This window comes from Nannobrachium achirus (assembly GCF_963921795.1).
Source record: "Nannobrachium achirus genome assembly, chromosome: 10".
NCBI lineage: Eukaryota > Metazoa > Chordata > Actinopteri > Myctophiformes > Myctophidae > Nannobrachium > Nannobrachium achirus.
Genome location: NC_137819.1, coordinates 36,339,830 through 36,352,832, shown reverse-complemented (window position 1 = coordinate 36,352,832; position 13,003 = coordinate 36,339,830). Strand labels below are relative to the sequence as shown.

The 13,003-nt window shown below is 40.7% G+C and overlaps 1 protein-coding gene across 2 annotated transcripts in view; it reads left to right on the top strand.

Annotated features, from left to right (window-relative positions):
- Positions 1-13,003, top strand: part of macf1a (microtubule actin crosslinking factor 1a) — a 189,210-nt gene that overhangs the window by 153,322 nt on the left and 22,885 nt on the right. For both annotated transcript variants that reach the window (XM_080734855.1, XM_080734854.1), the window contains exons 72-77: positions 8,910-9,011; positions 9,288-9,461; positions 9,929-10,084; positions 10,501-10,698; positions 11,318-11,446; positions 12,406-12,591. In XM_080734855.1, the coding sequence (XP_080590981.1) occupies positions 8,910-9,011; positions 9,288-9,461; positions 9,929-10,084; positions 10,501-10,698; positions 11,318-11,446; positions 12,406-12,591 (945 nt within the window). The remainder of the gene's footprint in view (positions 1-8,909; positions 9,012-9,287; positions 9,462-9,928; positions 10,085-10,500; positions 10,699-11,317; positions 11,447-12,405; positions 12,592-13,003) is intronic.

Below are 13,003 nucleotides of genomic sequence, written 5' to 3'. Positions count from 1 at the left end.
TATATCTACTTAAAAGCGAACATTTGTAACTCAAATATTTGCTTCTGGGGGGTCCCTGGAATAACATATTTTGAGATGGGGGGTCCGTGGCCAAATACCTGTAATTTTGGGGGTCCTTCACATGAAAAGGTTTGAGAACAGCATGATTTCGATTTTAGAGGAAGGATTTAGAAGTCGGGTCAAAGATCGGGTCAAAGATATTCAAAGACTTGCACTCATTTTCACAATTTTTCAAAAATAGCAGATCTACAAGCTCACAACACCTCACACTGCAAAGTGTTGTGAGCTTGCAGATTGGCTATTTTCGGCAAATACTTTAGGTGTGGAGGGGAAAAAAGAGCATACTAAGCAGTAAGCACAGAGGTTGAGGTACAAAGGGTTGTGGGGGTCCCTGCTTCATCTCTCTCTCAACTAAGGGGTCCTTGATCTGAAAACGTTGAAGATCCCTTTGCAAAACAACTCTTTGCCATCAAATCTCTTAACTCATACCCTGCCAAGCCCGAGGAACCCGAGAATTTTGGGATGTCCCTCCCTGCCACGCCCGAGGAACCCGAGAATGGCCGCCATTTTGAAAAAAAAAAAAAAAAAAAAAACATTTTTTTTTTTTTTTTTTTTTTTTGGACCCCAAAAACGTTAGTAGGCATGATAGCGATCGCGAAATTGCTTGTTTAACCCCCATACAACCCCCATACAACTCAGGTAGCAGACCTCCAAGCTCACAACAGTGTAAAACATAGTGGCTGCTATCTCATGAATGCCTGAACGGATTTCCATTCGGATTCTTTTGTTTGAAAGCTGTGAGCAATGTGGACACACGTGGTGCATTATCTAGGCATGGGTGTGCATGATCCGTGCACTATGAATTACATGGAAGTCTATGGAGACAGTTTGGCAGGATTGGAGTACGAAGGTATTGTTAAATGGCAGCAAATGAGTTAACATGTTCACAAAATGGAACTCGTGTTTTCATTTGGTAAACACAGCCATATTTTCACATGACACACACATGCATTCATTGAATAAACACAACTAGCTTTTGGCTGAACACTACCAAGCATGAACAGAACACTAAAGAGCAAAATTGAAAACACAATTGTCGAAATGGAACACACTGAATGAATGTCAATTACTCTGGTAAATGAACCAATTCCCTTTTTGTAAAATGACCCAGTGTATGCCCACTTCTCTCATAGACAAACATAAAACAGCACACAAATATGCAGACAAAACATTTTATTGACTGTAGGTCTAAACGTTTACCCCCAAACACTCCAAACAAGCCCACAACGCGTTGTGTGCTTGTAGATCGGCTGTTTTCAATAGTTTTGTGCGACAGTCTTGTATGATGTAGCATGGCTTTTCTTTACCAAAAGCCGTACACATTTGAAACTTGGAGATACAAGTTTTCTGCCCGACAGTGACGATATTTTAGTGATTATGTTGCGAGGAAAACGTTGAGCCATTACATAATAGCCATTTTGGTTAGAACTGACTGAAAATAACTTTGTACTTTATATAATAAATAATATTTTTTCAAGTGTCCAAATAAATTCAAAATATTATCAAATGATCTCGCGGCACCCCTGGACTGCCGTTGTGGCACCCCAGGGTGCCCCATCACCCACTTTGAAAACCCCTGGCCTAGAGTGCCGCATGAAGCCCTGACAGGCCTCAAAGCCCACATCTCCATAAGCCTCCTCCATGGCCTGAAGCAGTGGGACCTGGCTCTGAATTGCTCGCCTGACCCGAAAGTTTAGAGATTTGAATATTTGTGTGTTGTGGATTGATGCTATGAGATTTTATGTGAGAAGTGTGTGCAAACCTGAAAAGTGTGTCTTGACAACAAGGTGATGTGAAATTTACATCAGAGTGTAAAGAAGGAAAGTCAGAGTCTAATATGATAAGGAAATCTAAAGTAGTAACAAATTGAGTCAAGCGATTGGGGACAGAAGTAAAGGTTGTGAAAATTGTGCCAAATTTAAAAAAAAAATGTTTTAGCAATCGAAAAAAAACTGTAAGCTGATTTTGATACTATATACTGTATGTATATATATATTCTAGGGCTGGGAGAGAGAGAGAGAGAGAGAGAGAGAGAGAGAGAGAGAGAGAGAGAGAGAGAGAGAGAGAGAGAGAGAGAGAGAGAGAGAGAGAGAGAGAGAGAGAGAGAGGCGGAGAAGTCATCAAATGACAGAACGTTGTGACACAAACAATTACAAAATAATTGGTTCACACACTGTCCCAAAACAACATAAACGTGACATAATAATAATAAGCTAAATATAAGGAAACGAAAAAGACACAACTTTTGTTCACATGTTCAATTGAAATTGTTCTTTATTTGGAAACAAGGCAGTAGGCAACATTTTTCCAATAGCCTCATAAAGTTGTTCATAAAGATGTATTAGTTGTCCCAGACACCTGGACAAACATTTGATTGTGGTTTAATAATAATAATGTAATGCCATCATGGTCATAAATGTAGGCCTAATGCCTGTAGAAATCCTTCTCCATTCCTCCTCTTGTGTCAACGTCTCAGAAGAAGATGTGACAGCGAGGAGGTTTTTAGCTGGTCAGCAGGACCAGCTCTTTAAACAGATTACATTGTCCTGAGACATTCAGGGGACCTAGGGGACCTATTTGCCGATTGGCTGTCCATGTCACATGGTCACCGAGCTCATGATTGGGAGCCAGACCTGTACTGCTGTAATGAAATATTTTGTCCAGCAGGGAGCACCATTCCTTCACACTGAGCCGGTGCCTGTGGCCAGCCTGCTTGTGATAAATGAAACAGAAGAAAAGAGAGGTCTATACTTGAGTAAAAGTACAAAAGTATTGGCATCAAAGTACAAAATGTTTGTATGATTGCTTGTAGATCGGTTATCATTCTTTGATTTTCACAAGTCATTGTTGACATCATCTTCCATTTAAGCTTTATAATTAGCTTCATACTAACATTAACATTATTTTTCTTTCAATTCTAAACGTAGAGATTAGGTTATGAAAGGAAGGTGATTAGGTGATGAAAACTAGCAAAACTATAGCAGCCATTCACTTTAATCAACGCGATGCATCCAATGTAATTGTGATGAGGATGTCAAACAAACGTTAATCACGTCGTATTTAATTATACTTCATCTGTTACAGATGATTGTCCAAATAAACCGTACGTTATTTAAACTGTGAGCCATTTATAGACAATATGCAGTGTTGCCCTGGGCATCGTTGTAGGCTGTAGTAGGTGATGTGTCACACCATCTGCATACCATCTGCATTAACATATGAACTGAACGAGTATGCAAGTTGTCAATGATTTAACTCTATGACCATGATATGGGCTTTGGTGTGAAGTCATGAAAATATCGTACCCTACACAATTTACAAAAGCAACACAAAGTACATTCATTGATGAGCTGCTTCTTCCTGTCATCTGATCAGTGTCCACACAGTAGATTAATTCGAGTTGCATTTTAATATCAAATGAAACAGAGCAAAAACGATGTGCTGAATGAACCAATGCGAGTCTTTGAGAATTACAGTTAGTATCTTCACCAATAATGAGCACATTTCTAGAGACACGGTAACACATTCATTGTACTAAATGACAAGAAAGCGTATATTTAGAACGATATGTAGCAGTGAAATACCACAAGATTTTGGAAAATGCCTACAATCAATACACTTATTTGAACACCTTGGTTACATTAAGTTCTGCATAATGCGTACTTTCTGCTTTTGGTACATTTTAATACAAATACTTTTTATACTTGTACTCAAGTATCCTACATTTTGAATACAAGACTTCCACTGACATTGCAGTATTGCATGATACTTAAGTAAAGAATGCGAGTACTTTTCCCACTACTGCCTAATAAGCATGCTAGTTTTAGTACAATCAGACATCACAGATAGATTTATAGAGTAATAGGCTCTAAGGCAACTGCAAACTTAGCAGGAGTCCTCCAGGCTATGGGGGAAAGTAGCTGTTGGAAAAAGTACTCAAATGTTTTACACTTGTTTTTTTAAAAGTATCTTAAAAGTATCAATACTGCACTGTAGATGTACTCAGTTATAAGTAAAAGTCACACACACACACACACACACACACACACACACACACACACACACACACACACACACACACACACACACACACACACATACACGGGGGGGGGGGGGGAGTGACAAAATTCATAGATCTAGAACACAGACTTCATAGATATAGAACACAGAATATGTACAGTACAGTACAGTGAGGTACAGTATACAGTACAGTAAAGTACAGTAAGGTAATACGCAGTTATTACTGTTGTTTGAGCACGCCCGAGTTTTTTCAAAACTTTTTTTTTCCAAAAAACTTTTTTTTCCAAAACTTTTTTTTTTTTTTTCAAAAAACATTTTTTTTTTTTTTTTCTCCATCTGACCAGCTTATATATTGACTGTGTCAATTCTTGTTGAGAACCAAGCCTCTGACATGACCAATCGCTTTTGCTTTTGTGAAAGGGTCCCTTTCTAATTACAGAGTGAAAGGTCAAGTTAAAATGTCAAACTATTATTTACCACACTGTTTTTCAATACTTTTCGGTAATCATGACATTTTGTGAGAAAACATACGTTTACATTGCCAAAGCAAGTGTCAAAAAATTAAATAAAAACAGTCTATAAGGGAGAACATCACATGGAACATATACAGTAGGACGGTTGGAGGGGGAGCAGCTGACCATATAGGCAACCCTCTAGACAAGCTAATTGCTTCCAATACACAAGTATCTGTGCCAAACATGTTGAACCAGTTCTATTGTCCGCCCGTGTTGAATTGACGGCACACGCAGGCTTCATTGGTGTACTGAGTACATTTACTCGAGTAGGCTATTTTTATTCCACTACAATCTTTTGAAAACAGTTAGATACTTTGCAAATTTCGATTATTAGGCTATAAAGCAGGGGTCTTCAACGTTTTCAGGCCGGGGACCCCCAAACTGATGGGGAGATGGAGCAGGGACCCCCTACCACCTCGTAGGGTGGGGGGGTTGGGGCTACGACATATTTTTTATTTTAAACATGTACAAGTTACAGCGAGCAGGGTGGGCCGTACCACTACCATTTCTAAACATACTACTTATTAACTGAGAACCAATGTCAATACTATCAACAATCTGTCAATTGCATAGTAATCATGTATTCAAGATATTCAAAATGGATAGAATCATGATTTATTTTTTAACATAAATGTGAAAAATGAAAAAAAAAAATATATATATATATATATATTTTTTTGTTTTTTTAAGCAATAATTTCGCGGACCCCCTGCAGTACCTCCGCGGACCCCCTAGGGGTCGCGGACCCCCTGTTGAAGACCCCTGCTATAAAGGCATACAACCACTTCAGCCCTACATTTAGGCCATTTGAAAATACAAGCTCACAATATTGCTTAATCTGCTCAAATATTTGTATAATCTACAAATGGTAGGCTACATTTGTGAAATGACTAGACTATAGGCTCCGTTTTCTTTTTGAAAAAGATCTACAAGCTAGATTAAAGTGGTTAAGCTGATTTTGATACTATATACTGTATGTATATATATATTCTAGGGCTGGGAGAGAGAGAGAGAGAGAGAGAGAGAGAGAGAGAGAGAGAGAGAGAGAGAGAGAGAGCGAGAGGCGGAGAAGTCATCAAATGACAGAACGTTGTGACACAAACAATTACAAAATAATTGGTTCACACACTGTCCCAAAACAACACAAACGTGACATAATAATAATAAGCTAAATATAAGGAAACGAAAAAGACACAACTTTTGTTCACATGTTCAATTGAAATTGTTCTTTATTTGGAAACAAGGCAGTAGGCAACATTTTTCCAATAGCCTCATAAAGTTGTTCATAAATATTTATTAGTTGTCCCAGACACCTGGACAACCATTTGATTGTGGTTTAATAATAATAATGTAATGCCATCATGGTCATAAATGTAGGCCTAATGCCTGTAGAAATCCTTCTCCATTCCTCCTCTTCTGGTAAATGTCAACGTCTCAGAAGAAGATGTGACAATACTTTTCGGTAATCATGACATTTTGTGAGAAAACATACGTTTACATTGCCAAAGCAAGTGTCAAAAAATTAAATAAAAACAGTCTATAAGGGAGAACATGGAACATATACAGTAGGACGGTTGGAGGGGGAGCAGCATAGCTGCATCACAGACAGCCAGGAATGTGGGGGAGGGCTTTGACGCTGTTTGGGACAAAGCAAAGGTTTACAGTTGAAACACTGATGGAGTGGAGGACTTCTTAAAAAGAGTAAAACAGTACTTGCTTTTAAATAAACGTATTCAAGAGGACATACCGGTACATGCTTTTAAGCTACTTGAAGTACAAATAAAAGTAAAAGTACTCAAGTACATTTACTCAGTTACTGTCCACCGCTGGCCGCTGGCTGCTGGATGTCATAGCACCCCCTCCCCTGCTGCATAACAGTGCAGTCTGTCAGACTAACCGAAAATGTATTATTATTAGCTATTATTTGTGTTGTTGTAGGCCTAATTGAAACCCAGAAAATAGCCTAAACTGAACACATAGTGATCTATTAGCCCAAACCTCATTTGAAAAATGTCAGGAGTATATGAAAGCCTTTTAAAAATGTCTATAGCATATTGGCTATAAAACATTTATTGGTTTATAGACAAAACAAGACAGACAGACAGACAGACAGACAGACAGACAGACAGACAGACAGACAGACAGACAGACAGACAGACAGACAGACAGACAGACAGACAGACAGAATAAACAGTCCAGTGTCAGTCCACTGTTAGACTGAAATAAATCATGTCCATTATGAGCTTGCAGATCGGCTATTTCGCTTTTTTTCTCCAGTGCGTCCAGCCTCCTCTTAAGGCACGCATGTTGCTTTCATCATCATCATACCATTTAAATATTAAAACAGCGAAATTAAACAAATGTATTTGCTAATCAACATCAGACTCAGTAGCCTAAACTTGACATTTGTTTAAAAGCATTCCTTTCTCCCTGGCTTTTGTTTCAATGTTAATATTATAGATTTAGATTCCTAGGCAACCAACCAGCAGCATTGGACAATAAAGTCTACATTACATGATAAAGTTTACACCGCTCTGACTTCTGACAGTGCCTGTCAATCAGTTCACACAGCTGCAGTATGTTAGATTGAGTAGACCTCACCACATGAAAGGCAGAGGCACGCATGGACTTTTAATAGCCTAATCATAAGCTAAATGCTCGGGTCTCTCTGAACCTCGGAAATAAACGGATTTCAGGACAATGTCACAGGTCTAAAAAAAACCAAAAAAAGAATCCGAACGGGACGGAACTGGACAAGACCATTACGGGGCCACTCGGGTTTGGTTTTGTAATTTGGCATAACAAATATATTTCTATTGAATATATTATAGGCTTGACCATTTCTCTCTCTCTCTCTCTCTTCTGTTGGATAATTAGAGAAAGCGCATATATCTGACATGGCCGAACAAGGAACGCTGTCTGTCAGACAGACCCATGATGTTTACCAGGATAAGAAATAACACTAGAAAAGTTGTTATTTTGATAGAGAAATAGCCCATCCCCGTAGATAATGTCCAGAAATATGCTCCATAGGCTATAAATGTTCCGACCTTCATCTTCCAGGTGACTTTTGTTGGTGTTTCACTTCACCTCGCTAAAAACCTCCTTTTGCGGGACTCATTGAAATATGCGAACAGACGATAATAATATGGATTTGGGAGCATAGCCTAATTACAAAGCATGTCTCATTAAAAACAATATATATTTTATAGTTGAAGGGTAAATACACAGTATAGGCCTATGTAGGCTGGGAACATGACACAGTTCAGTTGAGATTTTTTTTTATTATTTTGGAGGTGGGGGTAGAATACTGTATAGGCTACAGTAGAGCTACATCACGAGTAGACATACAGCCTTTGCAGACAGCCAGGATGTGGAGGCGGGCTTTGACGCTGGGTGACGCCCTGCTCACATTGAAAGGGACAAAGCCGACGTGTGATATCGGCTGAGTGCCAGGAATGCAGTTTGGCCAGTGCTCTCATAACTGTATGCTCAATCCCTCAGGCGCCCCCTGGACTACATGATTATAAATGTTTATAATTGAGAACTGAGAGGTGCAGTAATCAATGATATATAGACACTGTGAAGTAATGACCACCAAATTGAATTTGTAAATACTAAAGTAAAATACAAATACCTCAACATTGAACTCAAGTAATTCTTAGAACTTAGGTAATACATCATTACACCAACACCAATTACATCAAATGCAAAGAAATAGTAGAATTAGTTGGCTAATCTAAGAAAAACATGGGTAGACACATGTTTTCAAACCAACAAGGAAACAAAGACAGACAAGCGAACAGCAGAGCTTTTCCATAATGAAACATGCTCTCTCTGAAACAGTGGAACTGTTATTAAGTGCTGGTAATAAGCTCATTGTCATGTGAACTGTTAACTTTATAATTATCCGTTTTAGTCCCATAGCCAGTTTTAAATGGACCCTTACAAATACAAATGAGACATTTAATTAACATTTAATGAAAAAGTCCTATGCCAAAATGTATTTTTACACCATTTAAAGTATAATTACTCTCTAGTATCTACAGTAGTCTCTTCTGTGGTTCATTTCAATTCATTTCAATCCCCAGCAAAATAGTTAAACTAATTGCTCTGCTATGCCATCTAGTGTCACTTGACTGTATTGCAGAAGATAAGCTGAAAGGACGGCCTCCTATTTTTAGACACTCCCATCTCCAGAGAGACCGGTGGGTGTCCAGAGGTACCTACAGATACCTGAGGCGACTCAATTTTCTGTGAACCACTGTACATACTCAAAAGGAAATGCTGTGTTTGTGTGTGTGTTGTTTGCAGGGCATGTTTGACTATCTGGACAATGCAGTGATCAAACTGTGTGACATGACGACGGTGGGAACAGACCTGGGCACTGTCAAACAACAGATCGAAGAACTCAAGGTATGAATAACAACATCCCTGTAATTCAAGTCTTATTGGCTTAACGGCTCAGGATGAAAGTCATAGGAGTAAATGTACAGTTACGTGCCTTGGTGTCACTGGTTGAACCAGTGACTTGTAGAGTTTCTACACTACACGGCAGAGTACAACGCAGTTATATTGCACGGAGAAGCTGACTTTGTTCCAAAAATACATGTGTCAAGTTCTCAACTAACATCTTACTGTTTTTCCCATCTACCCTCTCCTCTCCTCTCCTCTCCTCCACCCCCCGAGCAGCAATACAAAGTTGAAGTGTACCAGCAGCAGATTGACATGGAGAAGCTCTGCCACCAGGGGGAGCTGCTGCTGAAGAAGGTGTCGGACCAGACGGACAGAGACATGATCCAGGAGCCCCTCATTGAGCTCAGACACCTCTGGGAGAACCTGGGGGACAAGATCACCCACAGACAGGTGACTGTGCCAGCTTGTAGATCTGCTATTTTTGAAAATTCGTGATCATTTTTGTAAGTATTTTAATATTTTTGACCCGATTCTATAATTGTCTTCTAAGTCCTTTCATGTTTCTATGTCAGTGGTTCTCAAACTTTTTAATGTTAAGGACCCCTAGAATTATATGTATTTGGCCGCCCTTCTCAAAATATTATGTCTCAGGGACCTCCGAGTAGCAAATATTTGAGTTACAAATGTTCGCTCAAACCATTGGCGGGAAGTGACACGCCTTGAGTCCTGAAAAGTTTGAATCCTGAATCCTGAAAGGTTTTGGAAATGTAAGGTTTCCATCCGACAGAGACGATATAATACAATAAAATTATACAATATACACTGTAATGCCAGTTGAACCATGAGTTGGGCTATTTTCAAACAAAGGTATGTTTCCGTGTCTAACTCTCCATTCCTCTGTCTTGCTTCCTGAACAGCACAAGTTGGAGGGAGCTCTGCTGGCCCTGGGTCAGTTCCAGCATGCCCTGTCTGAGCTGCAGGCATGGCTGAATCACACACACACCACCCTGGACACCCAACGACCCATCAACTCTGACCCCAAGGCCATAGAGATCGAGTTGGCTAAGCATCACGTACGTGCATATTTTTATTAACAAGCATGTTCACTTCGAACCCCTTTTCCCCCTCTCCTTCACTCACTCTAAGCCTAACTCTTGATTGTCTCAATTAAGTTTGACCAAATTCAGCCACAAAGCTCTACCTTCAATATATATTTCTATTCTCTACTGTTTTTGAGCAATTCTTTCTTTTTATTTTTTTAAGATCTTTTTCTGTTGGGCATCCCTAGCCTAAGATTTAATGCTAAAATACACAACCCATTAAGGCATCGTAACACAACAATCAACCAAAAAGGCAGACTACAGTACGCAGTGTGAGTTTAATCTTGTGCTAAGCACACAACAGAAGCACACTGTGCTTCTATCTGTTTCCTAAACACTTGAACCACATGTGCATTCTGACATACGTCCTCCCATTCTCTTTCCTCCAGGTGCTGCGTAATGATGTGCTGTCCCATCATGCCACCGTGGAGGCGGTGAACAGAGCTGGCGCTGAGCTGTTAGAGTCCACTCCTGGAGACGAGGCCAGTCACCTCAGAGACCAGCTGGAGCACCTGAACCAGAGCTGGGAGAGTATGCTGCTCAAGACCCAGGAGAGACAGAAACTACTGGAGGCTGCTCTCCATCAGGTACTGTACTGAAGGAGAAACAATCTTTCATGGGATGGGGTTTCTTGCAGGCACCTTTACTTTAGTTTATTGTTGACATAAAGGTTTGTGTTTTTCATCCCTTTGAGCTTGCGTGTCTAATAAGGGACACTTGCAATTCAATAATGTTACCAGTAAGACTCCCTAATCGGGAGATAAGCGACCGTCATGTCGCATACACAAACTTTAGAAGGCAATCTTATCCAATCAGGAGGGAATATGGGAAATGGGACAGATCCATGTTGATGACATGACTTTAGAGATACTGTGTACCGCTTTGCTTGATTTTAGGCCAAAATCTGTAGGAGCAGTGTTCAAGAATGCGTTTTGCAAAAGTCCGCCTGATGTTGGCGCTAGAAGAGGGGCATTTGAGAAATCAGGGGCAGAGGTTGTGATTTGACATCCAATTTGCGTGATTTTAGGCCAAAAAGTGTTCAAAAATTTGTTTTGCAAAAATCAGCCTGGTGGTGACACTTGCAATTCAATAATGTATAAGATGTTATCCAAAAGGCAGTGGCAGTATGGATGAACGTGATCATTCTGACTCTGAGACTGTTCTTCCTCTCTCTTCCCTCTCTCCATCCCGTCTCTCCTCCTCCAGGCTGAGGGATTCCATGGGGAGCTAGAGGAGTTCCTCCAGTGGCTCAGGAGAACAGAGAGCCAACTGTCTGCTGCTAAACCAACAGGTGGTCTGCCTGAGACCGCCAGGGAGCAGCTGCAGCAGCATATGGTAAACAAAACACTTATTACACCATGACACCTACAGCAAGCAATGTTCCTGGGCATGAGCTAATAATGACTGTTTCACGAGACACTGCTTACTGTAACTGAGCGATTGTTATGCCTGTAATGTAATATACTTGCAGAAAAAGTCACCTCAACACATAACATACAAAATATTGGCCTACATTAACCATTGACACAAATATTTCATTTTGTTGCTCATGATCAAATGTAACGTCTACTGTATTTTATGTGTAAAACACAGATGCACAAATTGCACATTGCACCATAACACTAACATCATCATGCAATCTACTGTCTTGCCAATGGCAGTATGTGTGAAGTATTGAAATGGCACATCTGCACTACTGCCACATGATGCAGCATAACATGTATTGTACAGAAACAACAATTATACTGGACCAGGCTAATTTATGCTCAGTCGCACAGTGCTGTCACGCACCGAAAACAGCAGACCTAAAAGCTCACAACGTGTCGAGGATATGGCGCGTTGTGTGCACAAGGTCTCGTCTGTTTTCGGCACGCTACAGTACACTACAGTACAGTGCCGCGTGGCAAACTATTCCTAAACAATATCATAAAAGTATTTGTTTGACAGCAGAGATAAAAGATTGATCAGAGTATTAGATGACATTTCCTTGGCCCGTCCTTTCCCACAAAAAAGATACTTGCCGTATGCTGTCGCTGAATTTTTAATGGATGCCATTGTCAAAAACAAACGTTTGAAACACAGTAAGACTCCTCCTCCCATGGCTAGTGCTCTGGATGCATGTCTGTGAATGTTTCTGTATAATCCTGGTGTGTTCCAGCAACCTCTGGCTGTCTTGGACCAGCTGTATCATCTACCTACTGTACCTCTATCTTTGTCTGTGTGCCTCTCTCTCTTGGACCTGCTGTATCATCCACTGTGTCTACATCTGTCTCTGTCTCTTCTCCCTCCTCCAGGAGCTTCAGGCCCAGTTGGCCCAGCGGGGAGAACAGTACAACCGTCTGTTGGACCAGGGAGAGTCCATGCTGTTGGCCCGTGGTGGGGAGGAGGGGGGCGGTCCCGGGACTACGCAGACCCAGCAGAACCTGGCCATGCTGCAGAACAAATGGGCCAGCCTCAACACCAAGATGGATGACCGCAAGGTAAGACTGCGTTGTCCTGCCTTGCTCTGGTCTCTGTCCTTTGTTGTTGCTATTCTAATTTAAAGGAGTAGTTCACCCCCAAAATGACTTTTTTTCCCCTATTGATTACTCATGCCATTGTATTTGTCGCACTCCTAAGACAAAGAATTATATTATTGTAAATCTACCCCCATTGATTCCGGATGGGGGGGACCCGAATGCATTTGGGTCCCCATCCGGAATCAATGGGGGTACATTTATTGTAATCAAATTACTGTCTGGGTCATGACCGAAAGTATAAGGTCTCGGGTACAAGCGGCCGAAATGAGTTTTCTCAGAAGGGTGGCTGGTATCTCCCTTAGAGATAGGGTGAGAAGTTCAATCACCCGAGAGAGACTTGGAGTAGAACCGCTGCTCCTTCACTTGGAAAGGA